We start from the raw sequence: 24,407 nt of genomic DNA, 5'->3' as shown, positions 1-24,407 counted from the left end.
CTTTCCCCTTTCCGTATCTTTTCCTTCTCTTTCCACTCCTTCTTTTCCCTTCCTCTCTTTCCTTTTCTCAGCTTCTTTCTTCTTCCTCAATAACAAACGAGAAAACTGAGCCAATCAAGATATCAAACAACTTGGTTTAAAATGCCTCAGGGAGAAGCAAAGCCAAAAAAGGCCATCAGGTGTCATTGCTCGAATAAGTAAATCATTATGGAATACTGCCTTCTGATTTCGATTTATCCCTTTGAACTTTTTGTGACTTCCATTTCCATCTGGAATGTTGACCTTGAGATGGTATTTGAATTCTGTTCCATGTCACCTGCCCCAAATGCCTGGAGACCTTGTGCAGTCTGTTCTATTCCTTGGACTTATATATGACCTGTTGCTTACTCTTTCCACCACTTTCTCTTACTTTGCAAATGTGTTTTCAAAAACATGATGCATGATGCATTTAATTGATGAACGTCTGAAGTTTGTGGTGTGTGTGTGTGTGTGTGTGTGTGTGTGTGTGTGTGTGTGTGTTGTGAGGATGGCAGAGGAAACTGAACAGCTTTTTTAAAACTATTCCAGAAAATCGAGGATCCTAAGCCAAAAAAATAGAATTTCCCCCCCCCCCCTTCTTCTAGTAGTAAGATCCGGAAAGATGTGTGCCTGCGTTCTGTTTACTCTGAATCTGTGGGGATAGTTCTTTGTTATTTTGCCTTGTCTTTTTTTTCTTTAAATTTCACAGTACTAGACAGAACTTTTCTCCGGTGATTCTTCGGCTGCGCTGTTCTCAGGAACCGGATGGGCGAGGGGGGGCGCTGGGCCGCGGGGAGCCGGGCAGGCAGCCTGCGGCCTCGGCTCCCAGCTCCGGTCTTGGGATCTTTCCTCACCGCGGGGCTGCTCCGCCTCGGAGCGCCCTGGAAGGGGCCCCATCCGAAACAGCCACGGAGCAGACACCCGCCCACCCGGTGCCAGGTCTGAAAGAAAAATGGATATGTGATAATAATAATAATAATAATAATAATAATTAACTCAATGCCATTTTCTTTATTTAAAAACTATGAGCTACTCCCACCCACCCCCAACCAGCTGCCAAGTAGTTTTTTCCTCGTAGTTGTTTTTGTTTTTAAAGCCGAGCCTGAACGTCCAGCTTCTTCAACTCACTACTTGGTGGAAGAAACTTTGCATCCTGAATGGAAAGGAAAAGGTTCCGGGCCGGGGAAGAAGAAGGAAAACTGGAGGATGCGGGCATCGATCCCGCTACCTCTCGCATGCTAAGCGAGCGCTCTACCATTTGAGCTAATCCCCCACCGCTGGGCACGGCTGCTTCTCGGTGCCTCTAGAGAAGGGTCACAGCCCGGCGAGGCAAAGCGAGCGCCGCCGACAGGCTCGGCGCGCCGCCCCTGCCGCGAACCGAGGGAGCAAAACGTAAGCCCTCTCCTTCGAGCCGGAGTCGAACCAGCGACCTAAGGATGGCCGACGGCGGCGCCTACAGTCCTCCGCTCTACCAGCTGAGCTATCGAAGGGAGCGGCGAGCGGCCCCGCCGGGGAGACGCTACAGCCTCGCCTATGTCCTCGGCCCAGCGGGCTCCGAGTCCCGCTTCCCACCGGCGCTCCCGGACCGGCGCGGCCGCACCCCGCGCGGCCCGGCCATTCCGGGACCCAGGGGCACCACCCCCGCCCCGACCAGCACCCCCAGACCCGGCCTAGCGACAAGCCCCCGGCAGAGCCCGCCTCAGGACCGCAGGCTCACGGGGAGCTCTGGTGGCCTGGGAGTCACGAAAAGAAAAAGGGGAGACACCGCGCGAGCGGGGGGCGGGGGGCGCGCCAGGGCTGGCTGGGGAGGGGGATGATTGACAAGCAGGATGAGTGACAGGCTCAGCCGTAGACGGCTCAGAAATCCCGGGGAGCCGGCAAGTAAAAGGAAACGCCTCCTTCGAGCCGGAATCGAACCAGCGACCTAAGGATGTCTCTCGGGGGAACGCCCGCTACAGTCCTCCGCTCTACCAGCTGAGCTATCGAAGGGACGACTGCAGACGTGGCGTCCCACGGAACTCAACGCAAGGCTTCCGAAGCCGGGCTTGGGCCTGGGCCGGAACTGAGCATGCGCATTATGCTCCGCCGGTGGGGGAGGGGGTGCGTCATCGCGCGTGCGCAGAGGCAGACAGCCGCAGCCGGTTCCCGGGCCCGAGCTGGCCCTCTGCCCCACTGCAGGCGCCCCGGATCCCTCAGCGCGTCTCCCCGCCGCCCTCGCCTGCCCGTTGTGCCGTCCTTTCCCCAGCTGGCGTCTCCCCTCCGTGTGGGTGCGCGGGGTCCTCCTCACACTACCATCCCGAGCACTCCGCAGATGCGTCTGTACGACGGGCCAGTGGCGCAATGGATAACGCGTCTGACTACGGATCAGAAGATTGTAGGTTCGACTCCTGCCTGGCTCGTGCTTTTGATCCCTCAACCCTTGAAATCAAGGATGGTTACTACTCTTCCTGACTGTTATTCCAGACCCCAAGGTCCAACAGTAATTTCGATTTAGGTAGAATAGGACCTCACTTGGAGAATTAACCATTGAAGAGTCTTAATGTCTCCCCTGGTGTTTTGGGTCGCTATGGGGCCATCCGCGCAGACCAAGCCTTTCAAACCCAAGACACAGGAGAAAGTCCACTCACCCTCACCTTGACAGAGTAAAATTCAAGTCACTTAAGATTATTTTATTATCTGCTATAATATGTTTAATTTGCACAAAGATATACCCGTGCAGACATTCCTGTACTCCTGCTTTTTTGGCCTAGTTTTGGAAAATCTAAGTCAGGGTTTGGAAATTGCCAGTGACTTGTTGCAGTTTTTCTGTCATCTTGCTTCCCATAGTTAGCCTGCACTAAAACAAACAAAACAAACAAAACAATGCTCACCCCCCACACCCTCCCCCAAATATCTTTTAGTCCAGAGGACAGAATGTTTGGACCAAGTGAGTTTCTGTATTAAAGTTGTCATCTTATTCCTACTTGTAGTTCCTCAAAGTCAAAGCTTTAAGAAAGTGTATGTTAGGAAAGAAAAATTAAGAAGTGGGGAGGGGGAGAGGGGGGACACTACAGTCACAAAAGAGAATACAGTTTCCTTCAGGCTACTTAGACATGGTTAAGAAAAGACTAAACTGTAAGAGGGAGAATCAAAACAACTGAATAAAATGGTTTTGTCTCCAAGTGAACATACATGCCATTTTTTACCTATGAGGAGCTAAGGTATCTTTAAAGTTACATAACTTGGCGTTTAAAATTACATGGTAGAAATTTGAGAAGAAATTGTTGTAGTATTCCCCTTAAGTTCGTGGATGGAAAGGTCTGTTTTATTTATTTGTGTTATCTTTTCCCTATTTTCCAAGGGTGGCAAGCAATTTATTGTCCATGACTATCACGGCATGTAGAATTTTCTTCTCCAGCCAGCTGACAAATAGATCCCAAGGAATACATGACTTCCAGCCCTTGGATTGTGACAGAATTTTACCCAGGGTTAGTATAAACCAGAGAGATGTTTCTTATAATGATACATGGGTGTCCCTGGGAAACCAAAAATGAAATAGAACGTGACCTCCTACAAAACTTCCGAGAATCCTTCAACTACTGTGTATACTCTCCTAGTGCTAGAGTGGAAAACACGGGCTGCCCCTCCTCTACAAGTTCCTGAGCTTCTTCCCTCAGTGATGCACAGGCTTTGTTCTCTTCCTTATGCTCATTGCAACATTCTCATTTAAAATTTCTCATTTCCATATGCAGCTTTGTGTCCAGAGCTGAGGGAACATGTGTAGTAGAGCATACACAATTGCAGTTCCTTCTTCCTAGAAGGAAATTGCAAAAAAAAAAAAAAAAAGAAAAGAAAAAAAAAAGCTGTTGCAACATGGGAAACTGTAGAAGGTACATTTGGCAAACCAGAGACTTCAAATACTTTTTAAAAAATTTTTATTGTAAAGGTGATGTACAGAGAGTTATAGTTATATTAGACAGTCCATATTTCTTTTTGAACAATGTCATCTCCTCCGCCCTCCCGACCCTTCCTTCACAAGTAATATAATTTCAACAGTGTCTAGTGAATATCACTGCTGAATTCGTTCATCCTTTGTCCCACCACTTCTGGCATTTTTGTTGTTGTTGTTAGATATGGGGCTTGAACTGGGTCTGGGCACTGTCCCTGACCTCTTCAGTTCAAGGCTATCATTTTATCACTTGAGCCACAGCCCCACTTCTAGTTTTCTGGTGATTAATTGGAGATAAGAGTCTCACACTTTCCAGCCCAGGCTGGCTTTGAACCATGATCTTCAGATCTCAGCCTCCTGAGTAACTAGGATTATGGGCGTGAGCCACTGGCACCTAGCTTTGGTAAATAATTTTTGAGAGAAAGCACATGTGTGAAATTATATAATCACATAGCTCAGAATGGAGAAATTCACTCTGTAAGTTGGTAGAGACAGAACCATTCTCTCTAAAGATCACCCGTGAGTCTTTAGCACAGAGGTCAACTGTCTACAACCTTGCACAGAAGTTGCTGAATCTTTCCCCAGCTGCAGTCTTTACAGAACTGCTAGAGAGGACCTAGGCATAGGAATACAGTGGCAAAGTGAAGCCTGAGAACATACAGGAAGAGGAAGGTGTCCCACTTTCCGAATTAGTTTGGCTATGAGTTGGTAGTCAGGTGGATCTTGAGGGAATAGCTGTTCCCTCAATGATATGAATCATTGTAATCCTTCTTTCAGAAACATGGAAAGAAAATTACTTACGTTTGAGAGGAAGTGATGGCTTTAAAGAGTGAAAGTTCAACATGACCAAATTCAGAAAATGGCCTAGGAATAAACAGACATAAAATGAAGAGTAGAATAGAATGTATGTATTTTTAATGCTAAAGATATCTGTGGGGACATCCAAGAGGGTATTGATTGGAATAACAAGAAGAGATTAACAAACAATTGAGTTCTTGAGAACTAAAAACATGATTGCTAAAGTGAAAAAATAACCTATAATCATAGCTAAAGATAAATTATGAAGATATGTAAGAAAATAGAAAGTATCTCAGAAGACCTAAGTCCATGGAGAGCAAAAAAATAGTAATAGTAATAAATAAAATAAAAGAGCATGGGCCAGGTGCAGGTGTGTAATCCTAGCTAGACTGAGTTTTAATGATCGCAGTAGGAAGCCAGCCTAAGCAGAAAAGTCCATGAGACTCTTGCCTCCAATGAACTGCTTGGAAAAAGTCGGAAGTAGTGCTGTGGTTCGAGTGGTAGAGTACTAACCTTGAGTAAAAGAAGCTCAGGGATAGCACCCAAGCCCTGAGTTCAAGCCCCAGGATCAGCAGGGAAAGAAAAGACCATGGAAGATAAATCCAGAAGAGATGCACATTGTCTTAGTACAAGTTGCAGAAAGAGAAAGTGAGGCAATGTAAGGGGAAGAAATGGTGTAAAGGAGCCATCCAAGCAAGTTGAATGAACACAACCAGGCCAGGATAGTCTAGGGAAATTTTAAAGTTTTAAGGATAATGGTGAAACCCTAATAGCTTCCATAGACTGGAGTACAACAAAAGAAAAAGCAAGCAGACTAGCTACCAAGAAATAGGAATTCGATTGTGATCAGATTGCTTATTTCCGTAGGATTTTAGAAGACATATGAGCACTATTCTATTTTCAAAGTTCTGTGAGGAGATAATGTTGAACCTAGAATTTCATACCCAATCAAGCAGTAATGCATGTGAGAACTGTACATTTGCAGTTGTCTCTAAATTCTAGGGTTCCTTCTGAAGCAAAAGGTGAATAGTATTTGAGGATGTCCTATGGTTGAGTTTTCCAGGAAGCCAAAGATGAGACAGAATCAGAGTATACAATGCTTCTAGGGAGCATCAATGAACAGAAAAGGGAAAGGCTCAGGACTGGGTAGGGTAGCCACTGAGCAGACACTGAGCCGATGACAATTTCTGCCAGTTCCCTTGGTAATTCCCAGGGCCAAAGATTCCTAGGAGAGGATTCCTGAGTTCTGGAACAAGAACTTTTAGGCCCATGACCCCACGACTCCTGGAGTTTCACATATCAAGTCTAGCCATTTGCCACTGTACATACACTAAATAATGAGACTTGGTGAGGTCAGAGAAGGAGTTTTCATGGCATGGGACAGCCATAGGAAGCCAGCATTTATCATTTCCAGTCATCTTCAGGCTACAGCTCTATGTTTAAATAGAGAAAGAACTTGGAGCAGGGGAGAGAGGTATATATGATGATCAAAAAGTCCTGGTCAAAGTATGGCCTGCTGATCAGTATTTGAATCCTTGTTTGGAGAGGGATTCTGCAGAAGTTGTTACCCTTGTCCTGAAGAGGCTCTTCTGTTCCCTTCCTTAAGAGGAAGTTTCCTCTATCTCATCTTGGGAGCACATTATTAATAAATACTGTCCCCCTGATTGTAGAGAGAACAGCTTAGAGCAAAGACAGATACAAATGGAGGCAGGGTACCATGCTTTTTTCCAGTTTTTGGTTAACCCATGGGCTCAAGTAAGGAGCCAGTGCTTTTCAGCCAGAGCAGCTTAAGCATATTCAGAGTTCTACTGACCAGTGATGCTTCAGGCTACACAGGGAATCAGGATCAAAACAAGGCATGTCAGGGGCTCTGTGAAGATGATCTTTCCAGAAGAAAGTGGATTTTTTTCCATAGTAGTGCCTGGAAATAGAAGAAAACATATTACTTTCCTCAAAAAGACAAAACCAAAATACTTAAGAATAACAACAATAATGAGCAATTATATATAACATAAATATATATTTACATAACATAAACTATACATGTACATAGGTATAGAACATACGTTTTCTATATACTCTCTAGAGTGTATGTATATTTATGTGATATATTTGCATATGTATATATATGTTGTATAATGTAATATGTAATATATCTTCCACCTAGGGAATGTATATAATCTACATAGACTGTTTATAATATGCATAGAATGTATATAGATTGCATATTCTACAATATCATTTTATATAGCTAGTATCTCATTTAATATAATATGGCCCAAATACAAAGTCAAATGAATGTGAATTTTGAGAAATTGATGATGAGCTATGTTCTAAACTGTTATTTCTTTCCACTCTTACATACATACATACACACACACACACACACACACACACACACATCCAAGATGTATGGTGACTATTTGTGACTGGTTTTCATATAAGAAAAGGAGACCAGTACATAGGCTTGTCAGCAGGTCATCATTTTATGATGCCCATAATCACAAAAATATGAAATAAAACATATATACATGAATCATGTTAAATGAGACAAGCCAAGTGCAGAGAGACAAATGGCACATGTTTTCTCTCATAAATGGACTCTATCTAAAATATCTGGACATAATAAATTACACAGGTCTCTAGGCCACAATGATACCAAAGAAGGATAAAAGGATATTTTTAGGAGAGGAACAGAAAGGCACAATGACTATGTGCATCTGATCATACAAAATAATAATCATTAAGGCCAGGAGTTTGGCCTAGTTGTAGAGTGCTTGCCTAGCATGCACAAAGACCTGGGTTTGATTCTTCTGTGCTACATACATAGGAAAAAAAGCCGGAAGTGGTGCTGTGGCTCAAGTGGTAGGGTTCTAACCTTGAGAAAACCCAAGGACAGTGCTCAGGCCCTGAGCTCAAGCCCAAGACTGGCAAAAAATAAAAATAAATGATAATAATATTCATTAAAATGCTCCAGGAAGTGAAAACAAGAGGTTTTCCTTTTTGCAGTATTTTTTTTCTTTCCTTTTGTTCTGTATGTTCAGATTATCTGTCTTTTGGTGTTGGGGGTGGTGCAGAAACAGGCAACAAAGGGTGAACACATGCAACAATGAAAGGTTGAAAATGAGCCGTACGACTTTTGGGTGCGATGGTAGGGGAAAACTGGGAGGGAGCAAGGGAAGAAGTGACATTGTCCAAAAAGAAATTACCTGACTTATGTAACAGTAACCCCTTTGGCCATCACCTTTACAGTAACAATAAAAAAATGTTTTGGGAAAGAACATTCATTTCACCTGTTTCTGCTGGCCTCCCAGTTGCAGTGATAGGACCTGTGGAGATGCAAGGAAGCGTTTCCTCCCCTATCATCTAGTAGAAGGTTGCCTTCTCCACGGTACCACAGTAGGAGCAAGCCAAACTAAATTCTGAATTATGCCAAAAGATCTCGAGGAGACCAACTCCAGCCTCTTTCCTCTCCCCTTCTGTTGGGAGCCAGAATGTGAAGTCAGGTTGGCCCATGAATCAGGTAATATGTCTGACATCAGGAACAAGCTCTGGAAAAAAATAAATTTCAGCTAAGTTGCCTTGCTAGAAAGCTTCATTTTAAAACTTGCTTGTCAGCTGCGAGAGTAAGATTGGCAAAAAATCTCTTGACACTAAAACTTCCAGAAAATGTATGGCTGATATTAATTTTGTGTGCTTTAGGATCTTTGAAGTATGAATGTGTGTGAATGAGTGTGAGTGAACATGTTCAAGGTTAAATTGTGAGCATACTGTACAAAACAATGGATAAATTTATACTTGAAACACAAAGACAATTGGGTAAATCTAAGTGTAAACTTCAAGAAAAATATTAGGTTTGAATGTTTGCAATGTCTTAAAGGACTATTGCATTGTTTTAAAGAGGAACTGGTAAAAAGGATTTTTCTAAAGATCCTGAAATCTGCATTTAAAAAAAAGATCTGGTATTGTAATGCATAGAGCTGTTTACATTGTAAACGTTGTATCCTGTTTAGCACAGAGGTATTAGGGAATTTGGAATTTATTTCCTTGAGTTAAAGTTTGGAGACAAGTATCAGAAGTTTAAATGCGAATTTGTTTATCAATGTCAGAAACTTTGACTGTCTTTTAAAATTGCTTAGGTAATCAAATGCCTAGAGAAAGGGCAGGGAAAACTTAGGATAGTCCTGTGAGACCATCTTTGGGAGATGAGAAGTGAATTGGCAAAAGTGCAGCTCTGCGTTTCCATGGTGGGACAGGCCCTAGGGAGGGTTCACGCCTGGTGAAAGAAGATAAGCTGGCACAAAGGCTGTTCATCTAAACCTTGCATACTGACACTGGAAATCTGATGGTAAAGTGTGAGTGATGTGATTAGTATGTCTTAAACTGCCCCCTAAAATGTATTAAATTGGGGAAAAGGGTTTTAAAAGGAATGTTTAAAGATTTATCTCCTTATGATTTGGTTTCATGCTACTTTGCAATTGAAAAAGAAAGAAAATAAGTCTAGACCTTTGGTGCAGGGATGATTGCAATTCTTGCATTAGGGAAAAACTGTTATTTGAGTTTAAACTGTTATTGGAGTTTTAACCAAAACAAAAAAAAGGAGAGAGAGAGAGAGAGAGAGAGAGAGAGAGAGAGAGAGAGAGAGAGAGAGAGAGAGAGAAGAGAGAGAGAGAGAGAGAGAGAGAGAGAGAGAGAGAGAGAGAGAGAGAAAATGATTACTTAATTGCTATTTCAGTTCATTCTTGTAAGTTTATAAAACTTTCCAGCAGACCCATGGAGAAGGACAGCAGACCCTTTTTCAGATATAATTTTGGCCCTTACTAAGTTCCAGGTAAGATCATGCTTAGAGACTATTTCTGTGTTGACCACCTTATTGCTTTAATTGGAGTAAAGTGGCCTTATAAACAACTCATTGATCTGAAAATTGCAGTTCTGAGCCAGCCCAGTCAGAGAAAATTCCCTGTGAGATTGTAGCTTCTAATCTAGCAGCAGAATGCTAGTAAGGCAGAGTTGCTTTGGAGCTCAAAGTGCTAGCCTTGAGCTGGAGAGCTGAGGGACAGCACCCAGGCCCTGAGTTCAAGCCCAGCAACCAACAAAATCCACTGTTTGGATGGCAAGGATGGTGTCAGATCCTAGAGTCACTCATGCTTGGCCATTCAAAATTAATCAGAGCCAGGAGGTCATAGAATAGTTTGTAAGCATGACTTACTAATGCCCATGCCTTTCATAACTGGGCAGGAACTTGTCAATCATCTGTAATAGTGGGTAGTTGACACCAGCCACAAAAAGTTGTGTCCCTATTGATCTGTTTAGGCCTACACTGACAACTGAATTGTTAGGGTCACAGAGATTAAGATCCCCAGACAATCAAAAAAATGCCTTTGCAAATGGGTGCTAAGTAAGCTACACTGTTGTAGCCAAAGAAAAGGTTTATGTAGTTATTAAATGTTTTATATCATCTCCAGTTGGGAGTAAAATATTGCTCCTGAAATGTAATCCTGGCAACCCCTTGGTAAAATAGGCTAAGCTTTTAGGGTCCCTAGCTAAGTATAGAGACAACGCCCCTGAGTCAGCTTGAAGAAGTTACAGAAGATGGATCGTTATCCATCAACTCCTTTAAAAGGAAGAGACCAGAGTCATTTTTGGAAAGTGAGACAGGATAAATTACAAGTATGAGATAGAGTAGTAACAGATGTGCAAAAGTGAAGACTGCACTTGTGGGGAATGCCTACAGGTTCGAATCTTCTATACCTGTCTGGAGAATCCCAGCCACATTTAAAGGAAAACTGGTTACTAAAAGTTGTCACCCTGGTATTACTTTGGAATCTCAGCCCCATATTTTCCTAAAAAAAACAATGGGGTGCCAGCATGCAAAAAACAACTGTGCTCAGGTAAAGCAACCAGGAAATCATTGGGAGAATTCACCAAAGTCAGGCATTAGGTTAAGCTTCTTTAACCAGGCTGTGCAGAAATTTGCAGGCGACCCAGAAGGAGGTGTGACATTCCATTGGAGCTGCTGAGAGATAAGGCTGCAGCTACACATTCTGTCCTGCCTGATTCCACCATCCCGCAGCTGCATCCTGAGAGGACTGGAACTAAGCCCTTGTCCTTACTGGCCTTAAAAATTGATTTTGGGAAAGCGCTATTAGACTCATCATTCCTAGATGGAGACAGCATGTGAGGACTTTGGACTTTCAGACCCCCAGAGAAATGGATTTTGGCATCACACAAAACTATCCCTAGATTTGCTTCAGCTTCATAGACAAATCATTGGACTTGAACAGGTGCCATCACTTGACACTGGACACTGAGATAACACAGAAAGCCAAGGAGTTGTTCCAGCACTATGTTCCCTCCTTCAACAACTTAAAAGGCTTACTGACAACCTTTGTTGGTTCAGGAATGTTGCTTATTATTTGCCCACCTTGCGTGGTAAAGATTTTGAAAAGTTCATTACTAAACCTTGCAGGTCAACTCCACAAAATCAAGCTCCAAATGAATGAGTTTCCCCTGAGACAAATCACAGCCAGGGAAGGGTAAGCGGGGATGTGCTCTGACTGACTTAAGACAGGGCCTTCAGCTTAATCTGAAGTCCCCCATGACAGGTAAGGCAGAGTCAGCGATCCATCCAACCTAAGACAGGCGGGTTGGCTTCTTTTAAAATAAAGGCGGGGGAGGTGTTGGGAGCTGGAGTGTGGAGTCAGGCTGGCCCCTGAGTCTGCATCAGTGAGTAAGATAACCACACAAAGAAATGAGATGTCACGAAAAACAACTTGTACCATGATAAATGACACCATGCCTATGAACTTGGAGATCCGTCAACTATATTGTGAACTTCCTGGCCTTATTGCTTCTTGCTTTTTGCTTGACTGATCTGAGATTTGATTGTTATTTTGTACAAAAGTAACCCCTGGTAGTTTTCTGCTTTTAGGAAAGTATATAAGACTGGATTTAGAAATAAACAGGGCTACAGTCTTAAGCTCACAGCCCTTTTGGGCTACTGACTTGGGCTGTAGTCCTCCTGATCCCATCTGTTTTGTTTTCTGTCTTCTTCTTTTCCCAGTCCTCACCCCCTAAATCAGGAATTCCCATTCGCTGCCGGCTGACTCCGGCACCCTTCCCCACCTTAAGGAGTCATTTGAATCCTAGGAAAGCTCCCTAGTCTGGCTTGGCTTACTTGTAGTCTTACATTCAGATAAAGTGAGACCACAGTTTTGTTTGTTCCACATCTCTCCCAGAGGCCTGATACGGAGTGGCAGGGTAATGTTGCAGGCAACTTGGGAGGTATTTAGTATTAAGTATTTATTTTGTACTTTCTTTGTGCTAACTACTGTTCCAGAGTGGAGAGGCGGGGGGGATACAGCAATCAATATGGAAGACACATGCATACCCTGACAGAGCCTGAAAAGGCAGACAAACCATGGATTGAGAAATAGCTGCATGATAGTAGGCTCAGCATGAGTGGGGGCTAGAAAGAATAAAATACAACTAATCTACAGTATGGAGGGTTCTGTCCTCTTCACAACCACAGATTAACCCAGACAACCAGGAGCAAAATAAATGCTAAATATGGAATATAGACAGATATCAACAAATGCACAAACACATATACACACATGCATTCTCGCACACATTCTTTCTTTCAAAGGGCAACAAATACAAAAGGTCCTTAAGCAAAAGGGAAAGTTGCTAAGCTATGTTTCTTTTGTACTAGGAAGCAAAAATAATTTCTAATTTAGTAGTCTGACAGAAGGATGATGTAAATTACTAATGGAAACTTCATAAATTGTACCTTATTTTTGTACAATAGAAAAATGATATAATTTCACATTTATTATTCATAGATAACATTTAAAATCATGAAAAGATTTTGCATCTCATTGCCTGAGTGCTATTGAAATGCCTTAGTTTTTTTTATATAATAGCAATCTTCTCATCCCAACTTTATGGACTCAGAATAATGGAACAGAAGATTAATTTGGATTTATAGAACTGTGATATTTGCTTCAAGTAAGGGACAAATTTAAATATACTAAAATATATTAAACAGTATTGTGACAAGCCATTGTATCTAACTTGACCGAATTCAAATGTATAGAAGTTAGAACCCAGAGCTGTATGGAAATTAACAGAGCTTAGAAACAAATTACCTGAGCCATGGACTCAGGCTCTCTGATTCTCCTCCAGTGACATTTTTCTATCTGTAAAATGGGAAATAGACCTGAGGGGGTTGCTGTGAGGATTACATAAGACACTTTACATGAGGGCAATTGACTGGCTGACAGTAAGCATCATACAGAAAGCATGTTATGTTTTCAAGTTTTCTTTTTTTGGTTGGTCATGGGACTTGGTTTCTGGGCTTGGACTCTGGGCCTGGAGTGGTCCTCGAGCACCATTTCTGGTTTTCTGGTGGGCGGGCTTTGAACCTGAATACTCAGATCTCAGCCTTCTGAGTAGCTAGGATTACAGGTGTCAGCCACCCCACCCGGCGTTGCTTGCAAGTTTTCTTAACAGTTTCTAAACATCCTGGGAAATTATGAGAGGAACTCTAATGTGTCTGGGTTAGTCATAATAATCAAATAATGTTTTTTGGGGTGTGTGTGTGTGTGTGTGTGTGTGTGTGTGTGTATCCTGAGCTTTGATCTCTGGGCCTGGGTGCAGTCCCTGAGTTCCTTTTGCTCAAGGCTTAACATTCTTCCACTTAAGCCACGGAACCACTTCCTGCTTTTTCTGTGGTTAATTGGAGATAAGAGTCTTGCAGCCTTTCCTGCCCTGGCTGGCTTCAAACCACTATCTTTAGATCTCAGCCTCCTGTGTAGCTTACAGGCTTGAGCCACCAGCTCCCAGTTAAAACATATTTTATTTATTAATTTCACTTTTGATATTAAAACATTTTTACTTGTTTAATATGGCAAATATTGGATGTTCAGGCAAGGAACTAGAAAAGACCTGGCTATCAAGGCCACAAAGACTTTCAAGTAAGGAGGACAGTGGGGAGTAAGGATAGATGAAAGCATGAGAGAAGGAGGAGAAGGATGAGAAGGGGTAGTAGAGGAGAAGGTGGGGAACAAGAGAGAAAAAGACTGGAAGTCTTCAGATTTGCTCTTAAGGGAGCCACAGAAAATTAAGCTAGGGAGATTCCCTACAGGAGTCCCTTTCAGCTGCAAAAGAGACCAGTAAATGCTAAAGAGAGGATTAGATACTCTTGAAGACAAGAGAACTGTCTGGGAAGGAGTTGGTACAGGCTTAATTTGAGGATTCATTTTCAAGAGGTGTCAACATCGTTAGAAATAAAATCAGTCTGAAGAGGTCGATGTAGGACAGCCATTGATATCACAGCCTGTAAGACCAGCTTGCTCCACCACTGCCTAACTCAGTGATGTGGGCCAAGTTACTTGTCTTTCTTCTGTTTTAATTTCTCAGTCTGGTTATCGGGAACATGAAATGAAGTAATATAAAATTCTCAGGACAGCATCAGGTACCATGCACTATGATGTTGGCTATTCATTTAGATTTTTAATTTATGTACTAATAAATAAGCCTTTTTTAGTACTCAAAAAGTATACCTATTATCTTAAAGTCAAGAGTCTCAAATCTTTCATTTAGAGGGATAGAATGTGGTAGGGAAAGGGAAGAGAAAAGACCTTAACAATGCAGAAGATAAACAAGAAAGGGAACTATTCTATTTTCCTTAAAAACTTTACTCTTTCACTTAGAATAACATCAGTCTCTCCTGTTGGGGAAGCTGAAAATTTTATTTCCTAGCATGCTACATATTTATTTACTTATGTTGCCAGTCCTGGGCCTTAAACTCAGGGCCTAAGCACTGTCCTTAGGCTTTTCCTCAAGGCTAACACTCTACCACTTGAGCCACAGCACCACTTCTAGCTTTTCTATGTATGTGGTACCGAGGAATCGAACCTGGGTCTTCATTTGTGCTAGGCAAGCATTCTACCACTAACCAAACTCCCAGCCCTACATATTACTTTTAAAAAGACAGTGTCCAAGCCAAAAACAGTGATGAAATTTTTTTTAAGGAAGGCACTTTATTTAAAGCCAGTAAGCTAATAAATTAATGAAAGCAGACTTTTTTTTTGGTCATTACCTGATAGCTTCCACTTACTACTCTTAAACCTAGGGCAATGTAGGCTACTTCTCAAATTATAATAAATTATTGAACATGTTGGTTTAAAAACTACTTCATCCATGCATGGCCAAGTAGAAATTTTAAAATTTTAAGATGCTGGAATCTTACCTCCAAAATGAAAATGAGAGGCTTGCCCTGGAAAGATGGCCCCTTCTCTCTGCTTTTGGTCCCCTTTGTTTTCTATGCGCAAGACTGTGGCCCTCCTTAGAAGCTGCCTGCCCAGCACCTTATAACCCTGGTGCTGAAGCACCTGAGGGCAGTGGGAGGTCCCCCAGGCTCTGAGGTCACTTCCTCATCCTCTGAGGTTTCTTCCACAATGGGCCTGGTGGGCTTTCAGCACTGGAGAAACTGATGCTGAGATTTCTCAGCCACTCAACTCAGCTCAGTTGGCAGCCCAGCGGTGAGCAGAATGTGTTAACAGCTGCCCTACAACTGCTGATTTGATTCTAGGAATTTAATTTTGCTTCTTGGGGATAGCTCTGGAGCTGTATATTTCTAGGAAGTCATATCACATCCATTCATTTGCACTGGGCATACTTACAGCTAACTCCATTTGGAGAAAGGCATTTCTCAGAAGTAGCATAGGTTGTGAGGATTAACTGTATGAATTGGTTAGGTCCTAGTTTCCTAGCTCATGTTTAGCCGTGGAAATTGCATATATAAACTGAAAACCATTGATAGTTTCAGTCATCTACAACTTGACAATGGATTGCTTTGTTTAACAGAATCTGGCTATATAGGATCTGATCTAAATTTCTAGAACTCAGGAAATGAAGGTGAATGTTTCTTAGGTGCTCAAAAAGTCTGTGGGCAGGGAAAAAAAGCTTTTTGAAAAGAGAATTGGCTTTCTCAAATGAAGGGTTTCGTTGTTGTTTTGTTTCTTACCTGGTTGGAGAAGGCTGGTGCTCTGGAAACAGATTAGACATAGATCTTAATACAGATGAGGGGTGTGGGCCGGTAGCCTCCTGGAATGTCTGAAAATCATTCTGTAATCAGGTGACTAGGAAGAGAGTGACAGTGACTATTTCTTTTTTTACCCTAATTCAGTTTTAAAAGCACATTATATCACGTAGATAATATCATTCATATTACAAAATGTATGTGCTAAACTTCTATAAAAGTAAAGGACTTTTTCATAAAAGCAACTTTCACATATCTAGCAAGTAAACATCGACTTTATAGCATGACTTAAACATTGTCTGACCATATTCAGACACAAAAGCAGACAAAAGTTCTTGCCCCGCTGGTGAAGGAGCCAGATCATTATTTATCAAGGTAGAGAAGTACAATACATGAAAGATGATACAGAGAAAAAATAGAGTCGATTAGGAAGGTGGTGTGTGTATGTTTGTGTGTGTGTGTGTGTGTGTGTGTGTGTGTGTGTGTGAGAGAGAGAGAGAGAGAGAGAGAGAGGGAGGGGGGAGGAGAGAATTCTAGTCAGCGAGCAGCGAGGACTGGGGTTTATGGAAAGAGACATTTGAGAAAAAAAATCTCAGGGTCACTTTATGCTCCAAATCAAATCTTTTTATGTTCAGACTCAATCTAACTTTGACTCAGAGCTGCAGCTTAGCAAAGAAGCAAGAAATTTCCCCTCAGCTACCAACCCAGATGCTCCTCAGATGATGAGGAGCTCCTCAGATGATCAACAAGATGTGGTATTTATACACAATGGAATTCTATGCTGCTGTCAGAAAGAATGACATCGCCCCATTTGTAAGGAAATGGAAAGACTTAGAAAAAATCATATTAAGTGAAGTAAGCCAGACTCAAAGGAACATAGGCTCAATGGTTTCCCTCATTTGCCATAATCAGTAGAAACCTTGGGCTCTCCTAGCAGAGATCTACAATAAAACAAAACCTAGGTACATAAGGCCATATAGAATGATGCTAAATGAAAGGACCTCCAGGATATAGAAACAAAAGCCATATAATGATTGTTGTCCTTAATGTACTATGTTATCTCTCATTTCTTTTGCTGTCCCTTGGCTATCTCGTATTGTTACAGTATTTTACCTTGTTATCGGATATATTGTATATATGTGTATTGGGTTATTAAAAGTCAGATAGGAAAACAAGATGAGGGGAGGGGATGGGGGAAAGGAAATGGGGACAAAGACATGAGAAAGGGTATCAATGTATGTGAAGTAATGCACCTTCTATCTGGTGAAGATAATGTAACCCTTCTATTGATTACAATAAAATATATTTTAAAAAGACAGGAAAAAAATTTCCCCTCAGCTAGATTTTGAGCCCCTCCCCCTCTCTTTCATGGTGCTGTGAGATGTGTGGTTTCTGTCTTGGTCCTCCTTGTTCCAGCCTGGTTACTCCTGAGGACCAAGAGTGGAAACCTGCTTGTTTGCTAGGGCTATGAATCCATGGCTACTTTTGTCAGCCAGGCATTCATGTGTCATCCGGTGTCTAGGTTCTCCCCTAGGTTCTCCCCTTCTAAGACTCTCAAATTTACCTTGTTCCGAGGATGTTCACAAAGAAGACTCTTTGCAGATTTTCACCAGGAACTTGCTTTTTTCTTTTTAAAATTTGCAGTACTGGAGGTTTGAACTCAGAGCTTCAGTCTTGCTTGGCAGACACCTGAGTTTTTTCCCTCTGGCTATTTTAAGATCTGGTCTCACTTTTTGCCTGAAGCCATCTGTACCAGATCTTCCTATTTAGCTGCCATTATTCTTGGTAGGCACATACTACCATTGCCCTGGCTTCAGCAGGCACTTTCTAATGGCCTACACTGCCCTGAAGAAGCATGGGTGGTAGAGGACATTGTGTTAAATGAAATAAGCTAGGCACAGAAAATTTAATCCCATATGATTTTGTAGACATGGACTCTTAAAAAGCTGGGCACAAAATTTGTTCAACCACTATGGAAAGCAGTATGGCAGTTCCTCAAAAAACTAAACATAGAGCTCCCCTATGACCCAGCAATTCCACTACTAGGCATTTACCCAATCATCCAGAAACAAGGACATACTAAATTCACCAGCACAACAATGTTCATTGCAGCATTATTTACCATAGCAAAGATATGGAACCAACTCAGATGTCCCTCAGTTGATGAGTGGATCAACAAGATGTGGTATTCATACACAATGGAATTCTATGTTGTCAGAAAGAATAACATCGCCCAATTTGCTAGGAAATGGAAAGACTTAGAAAAAATCATATTAAGTGAAGTAAGCCAGACTCAAAGGAACATAGGCTCAATGGTTTCCCTCATTTGTCATAATCAGTAGAAACCTTGGTCTCTCCTAGCAGAGGTTTACAATAGGGTAAAACCTAGATACATAAGGCCATATAGAATGATGCTAAATGAAAGGATCTCCAGTATATAGAAACAAAAGCCATACAATGAGTGATTGTTGTCCTTAACGTACTATGTTATCTCTCATCTCTTTTCCTATCCCTTGATTATCTCATATTGTTACAGTATCTTACTTTGTTATCTGATATATTGTATATTTGCTTATTTGGTTATTTGAAATTGGATAGGGAAGGGGGGAAAACAAGATGAGGGGTGGGGGTGGAGGGGAGGGAAATGGGGACCAAGACATGAGAAAAGGTATCAATGTACATGAATTAATGTACCTTCTATCTGGAAATATAATGTAACCCTTCTATTAATTACAATAAAAAATATATGGAAAAAAAAGCTGGGCACATACAAGCAGAGTCTTGGTAGTTAACAGAAAGTAACTAAAGACTAAAAAGCAAAGCAAAACCAAGCCAAACCTGGTGTCTGCCTATCTTGTTTGGGATCTCCAAAGGCTACTGGTAGCAAGAGAATCACCATTTCTAAATGGGACTCAAAATATGCACCTTTATTTTTTTAGTCTCCTAAGAACTAAGGATATAACAAAATGGATATCTCAATAAATTACTTGTCAATATATTCAAATGATGAATGAGGTCACTGTAAATTATTTCTATTTTTCAATGCATTCAGAGAATGGCTGGGATAAGATGCCACCCTCCTTTTATCTACCATGCTTGAAGTTGGGGGGCAGAAAGATGTTCCTTTAAGAATATTCTGTTGCCCATTGTTTCCTAAATTTTTGTCCACCACCAGCAGTACTGCAGACTCACCATAGTTCAGCTTATGGGGAAGAACCAGGAGTATGTGGATACAGAGTTCCTAATGAAAATCAGCAGACTTGATAACTAGAGAGAGGAGGATGGGAAAGGAAAGGAACTGGGAAGAGATGAGACAAAGGAGAAAAGGAAGTTAAATAGACTTGGGATGAAGGATTGGAACAGAGAGAGAAATGTAGAATAAGGCCGGGAGTTTGGCCTAGTGGGTAAAGTGCTTGCCTAGCATGCATGAAGACCCAGGTTCGATTCCTTGGTACCACATATAGAAAAAAGCCGGAAGTGGTGCTGAGGCTCAAGTGGTAGAGCTCTAGCCTTGAGAAAGTCCAAAGACAGTGCTCAGGCCTTGAGCTCATGCCCAGGACTGGCAAAAAAAAAAAAAAAGAAATGTAGAATAAGGACAATGAAAAAATCAATATGATTCATTCACTTATTGTGTTATAGTCCTATTTCTCTGAAGGTTAGAAGTTGACATGGATCAAAATGAGGTGTTGGCAGGATTGTGTCTCTTCATCGACCCTCACTGACCATCCTCCATGGTGGCATCTAAATGTTCTTCTGTAGTTATATTTCCCTCCTCACTCAGGAGAAGTTGTCCACTTTTCAAGATTCATATAACTACAGTCATCCTGACTGGATAACGAAGGGCAATCTCTTCATGTTCACATCTGCACAATCACGCCTGTCATTTTATATATTCACAGGTGCTGGCAATCAGGACATGCATGTCTTGGGGACAGTTTTTTCCCTGAAGATCATGCAGCCTTAAAAACTTCTCTGTTAGTCAAAGATTGATGCCAGGTACTCTAGTATGTATGTTTTTAGCCTTATCATATAGATGTATTAGGCTAAATATCACTTGTCAAGGTAGAGTCAGAATGTCATTTATTCTCCAAAAGTTAAAGATACATATTTCAAAGACATATATTTTGGTAAATATGAACATGTCTACATATACAAAATTATTTTTCAAAATTATTTCCCACTACAAGAAAATAAGTGGATGGCTTGTGAAAGCCTGTCATGACTTTGGCAAAGCTGACGCTTCTCTGCTAAGATGACATACATTCAGTGTAAATCCAGATGACTGTTGAACCCCTACCTGGTGAATAGTGTCACCGTGTCTTCTTTGTTTCTTGACAACTAAAGGGCATTCTGAAGAATTCACTCCTTCATTCAGATATGCCCTGCATTATTGCAAGTGGCTCTCTGTGGAGAACCTTGGCCAGTCCCCCTCTAGGAAGTGGATTCTCCCATCTGATGATTCGGATTCTTTCTTGTTCTCATTAACATTTGGATCAGCTTTCTGAGCAGCTGGAAATGAAGTCCAAAGTTCCATGAGAGAAAGTAAAAGAAAGTTAGGGAGGAAAAGGAGGTGGTCTTCCTGATTTGTAAGTTGCTGTTCAGTAATAAACCTTCCTTTTGCTGAGAGAGGGGAGAGAGAGAAAGAGGGAAGAGAGAAGAGCAGGAAGGAAAGGTAGTGGCTCAAATGATCCACAAATGGGCACTTACTGATTCTACCAGATGCAAAATAGCACTTGTTCATTGAGTGGAGGGTATAAGTACTTGCAGTCTTCACTGGTCTTTTTGGGTATTGTTGATAAGTTATATTCATCTGTATCAGCAGGGCCATATTCACATAAAAGCATCCCTCACTTCTTACTTTTTTTTTTTTTGCCAGTCTTGGGCTTGAGCTCAGGGCCTCAGCACTGTGCTTGGGTTTTCTCAAGGCTAGAGCTCTACCACCTGAACCACAGCACCACTTCTAGTTTTTTTCTATGTATGTGGTACAGAGGAATCGAACCTAGGTCTTTGTACATGGTAGGCAAGCACTCTACCACTAGGCCAATCTCCTGGCCCCTCCACAAGTTCTTTTGTCTCAAGTATTTCACCTGATCTCATGGCAACTCAGGGCAGTCAAGGCAGATATGACATCAGTCATTTAACTTGGTTCCAGGGCCAAGTGAAATAGAATATAGATTGGAAGCAGGTTTCTTCACTTTCTAACCAATGCTGTTTCTACTTCATTATGTAGGGGGCAAAGAATCCAGTAACTCAAGAGTTTGAGCAGAGTTTTAATAACTTTGGAACTGTCAGAGCTGTAACATTAATCTTCACTTAAAATATATATTTAGCAACAATTGTCTATAATTTGGTGGGGGGAATAGGAAACAAAGGAAAAAAGATGATGGCATTTTAGACAATATTATATAAAAATATAACAAGATCTTGAAGCTGTAATATTATATAAAGAACTAAGAAAGACTCAGAAAAAAAACCAGTTTTGCTACTGCACTGTTTTAGAAATAGCATATGATGTTTTCCACAAAATGAATCTGAGAAGAATCAAATACAGAGAAAACTTCTGAATTTTAAGTTTCCCCAAATGCTGAGCATTTTCTGATCACTACAATAAATTCTACCAAAAATGGAGTGAGGCCAGGCGCCGGTGGCTTATGACTATAACCCTAGCTACTCAGGAGGCTGAGATCTGAGGATTGTGGTTCAGACAGCCCCAGGCAAGAAAGTCCATGAGACTCTCATCTCCAGTTAACCACCACAAAACTGGAAGTGGCACAGTAGCTCAAGTGGTAGAGCATAAGCTAAAGAGCTCAGGGACATTGCCCAGGCTCACAGTTCAAGCCCCACAACTGACAATAAATAAATAAATAATGAAGTGAGATATCTTTACATTTAACTTACAGAATTTAGAATTCTACTTCCTACCTCATGTGTTTCTCCTCCCCTCCCCCCACCACACACACACTGATTAGGCCTGTTATGCACAAAAATGACTTTACACAGAACATAGGCAACACACTAACTGGAATTGGTCCAGTCTCACAATCTCTATGTCATTTATAAAATTTAACCAGGTTAGAAATTTATTTTTTAATGTTGTTTAAGCACATAATCTGTTTGTTCCTGGATTCATGTGTCAGTTTTAAATGCCAATGTTTTTAGCCTTCTAAAATATACTTTAAAACAATGCAATTTATCTCTTGTTGGTGGTTTGTCTTGAACTCAGGGGGCTTGGGTGCTGTCCCTGAGCTTGTCTGCACAAGGCTAATGCATTACTATTTTGAGCCATAGCTCCACTTCTGGTTTTCTGGGACTTGAGACTTTCCTGCCCTGGCCAGCTTTGAACCACAGTCCTCAGATCTTAGCTTCCTGAGTAGCTAGGATTACAGGCATAAGCCACCAGCATCTAGCCTGCAATTTGTCTTTTAAATCATTCCTACCTTTTGGAATCTTTCTCCACATATGAAAGTCTCCCTACATTCTCCTGGGTATTTTTGATGGTATTTGTGGAAGGTATTGGAACTGCATTTACTTATATGGATGAAAAGGTCTCTTCTCTTTTGGAACCCTCCTGTGTTAGCTTAGGAGGAATGCTGCCTGGTGAATAATGACTGACCTGATGCATGGACTCATAAAGATTAGACAGCCCCGTGCCACGTGGCTACTCCTGGCAAGCAGCTTCAAACGCTTTCTTAGATCGTTACTCATCAAACTAAATGTATTTTATTAGGAATTCTACTCAAAGAAAAAGTCTTCATACTGAGAAGATTATGTAATAATCATCTTTCTCTAACTTAAGAGAGTTAACAAATGTGTGTACATTCACAGCCTTTCTTGTCCCACCCTCCCTCACAGCCACCTAGAGTCGCGCTGAATGAACTGAGAGGAGGAACTGGGACCCTTGAAGGCTCCAAGCATCAAGAGTCGGTGCTGTAACTTCGAGCTCCTTCACTGATCAGTTGTGTTTTCTCATTTGCATTAGTAGGCTGGAGAACAACTGGAAAGTCCTCATCTGAAAAGAAAGAAAAATGAAGCAATAATGCCCTCTTACCAAGTTCCTTTAAGAATGGGTCAAAAGGAAGGTGGATATGTTTGTTGAAATACAGATGAGCAAATGAACTCAATGGATAAGGTATTAACATGGCCTACTTCTTCAAAAGGGCGAAGAAACTGTCCAGATTCTTCACTTCTGTCCATTGCAGGGCTATAAAGCTGAAGAAGTGAACTTACCTTTTACTTTTCAGGAACTTGCTGACTTCTGGACTACCACACACACTTGTACAGGTTTGGACATTACACCATTTAAGGGACCTTTTGCATAGTTCTATCAAAAGTCTAGTTGAATGAAAGACGCCGCTTAGAGTTCTGCAGTGCATAATGGAATGCATGGCCCTCACTGGGACAAGATTCAAAGCCTAGGGCTTGACTGAGTGGTGAGTCTATAGGAAGTTCGGCACATAAGTCTAGTACCACAGTTGTTATGGCCTCTCTTACTTTGTGCAATGCTTTGTTTGACTTCAGTTTTGGTGTTGAGTTAAAGAAGCTTCTCTAAAAATCTATTATGGCATACTAATTATGTAAGTCAACAGACTGAGTTTTCCATACCCATACATTCAAAGATATTCTAAACCAATAGCTTACAGTAGGCCAGAGCAAGATGAGCTCCCAGGAGAGAGCCGCCTCACATTCTTCCTAGCTATGAAGAATCCTTTAAATTCTGCAAGACATTTGAGTAAAGAAGGTGGGAAGGAAGAGGAGAGAGATCAAGAACAGAATGAGCACATGGGAACAATTACCTTCTGAGAGCAAGGAGAAACAACAGGAAACCAAACCAAAACTTCAATTACTATATTTATCAGACATAGAAGAGAAAATGTTTATATAGATAATTAACAGATATGCATGTTATGAACATTATCTAATATATTTTAAAGTTAGTAAAAAAGAACTAGTGTGAAAAACATCTAAAATTATATTTTTAAAAAATCTCTACTTCAGCTGAGTGTCAATGGCTCACACCTGTCATTTTAGTTGAGAGGGTAGGAATGTTATGGTCTTGAGGCCAGCCTGGGCAAAAATGCATGTGAGAGAGACTTCATCTGAACCCAGGGCTGGGTGTAGGGGTTATACCGAGGATAGTGGTACCAGACCACCCTCCACAGAAAAGCCTGAAAGACTCAGGCTCATGTGCATGAGCTGCACATGATACCCCATGCTAAAAGAAATAACCAGTGACAAACAAGGCTAGGAGTGTATCACCCCAGCAAGTACGAGGTCCTGAGTTTTAACCCCAAGAACACCAGAAACCAACAATGAATGTGTTTACTAGCTCAAGAATTAGTGAAAGTCAAGACAATATGTTGCACATGAACTTTACAACTTGGGAGGAGGGAAAGTGGGAGAAAAACATGGGAAGGGGTAATAATGTTCACGAAGTAATGTACCCACTACCTTATGAATGTAACTGTAACCCCTCTGTACATCACCCTGAGAATAAAAAAAATGAGTGAAGTACAAGATGGATCTGAAGCAACTGACCGGATTGTAACACAGAGTCAGAAAGAAATACAAAAAACAGGTCAAAACATGAAGGATAGAAGGATCTCCTATGAATTTCAG

The 24,407-nt window shown here is 41.5% G+C and overlaps 1 protein-coding gene and 4 non-coding genes across 6 annotated transcripts in view; 1 reads left to right on the top strand and 4 right to left on the bottom strand.

Moving 5' to 3' along the window:
- Positions 1-1,218: 1,218 nt before the first annotated feature.
- Positions 1,219-1,291, bottom strand: Trnaa-agc (transfer RNA alanine (anticodon AGC)). Its single transcript has one exon. It is a non-coding gene; the product is annotated as a tRNA-Ala (tRNA).
- A 129-nt stretch (positions 1,292-1,420) lies between these two features.
- Positions 1,421-1,508, bottom strand: Trnay-gua (transfer RNA tyrosine (anticodon GUA)). The gene is given in 2 exon segments: positions 1,421-1,456; positions 1,472-1,508. It is a non-coding gene; the product is annotated as a tRNA-Tyr (tRNA).
- Positions 1,509-1,914: 406 nt separating this feature from the next.
- On the bottom strand, positions 1,915-2,007 carry Trnay-gua (transfer RNA tyrosine (anticodon GUA)). The gene is made up of 2 exons: positions 1,971-2,007; positions 1,915-1,950 (listed from the first exon to the last, which is right to left on the bottom strand). It is a non-coding gene; the product is annotated as a tRNA-Tyr (tRNA).
- Positions 2,008-2,344: 337 nt separating this feature from the next.
- Positions 2,345-2,417, top strand: Trnar-acg (transfer RNA arginine (anticodon ACG)). Its single transcript has one exon. It is a non-coding gene; the product is annotated as a tRNA-Arg (tRNA).
- Positions 2,418-22,556: 20,139 nt separating this feature from the next.
- The window catches only part of Dnajc5b (DnaJ heat shock protein family (Hsp40) member C5 beta), a 78,191-nt gene continuing 76,340 nt past the window's right edge, over positions 22,557-24,407 (bottom strand). For both annotated transcript variants that reach the window (XM_090338647.1, XM_090338648.1), the window contains exon 6: positions 22,557-22,800. In XM_090338647.1, the coding sequence (XP_090194773.1) occupies positions 22,706-22,800 (95 nt within the window). In that variant the 3' untranslated portion in view covers positions 22,557-22,705. The remainder of the gene's footprint in view (positions 22,801-24,407) is intronic.

This window comes from Megascapheus bottae, chromosome 9 (genome assembly GCF_031878675.1).
Source record: "Megascapheus bottae isolate mThoBot1 chromosome 9, mThoBot2.hap1, whole genome shotgun sequence".
In the NCBI taxonomy this organism is placed as follows: domain Eukaryota; kingdom Metazoa; phylum Chordata; class Mammalia; order Rodentia; family Geomyidae; genus Megascapheus; species Megascapheus bottae.
This window is presented reverse-complemented; position numbering and strand designations above follow the sequence as displayed.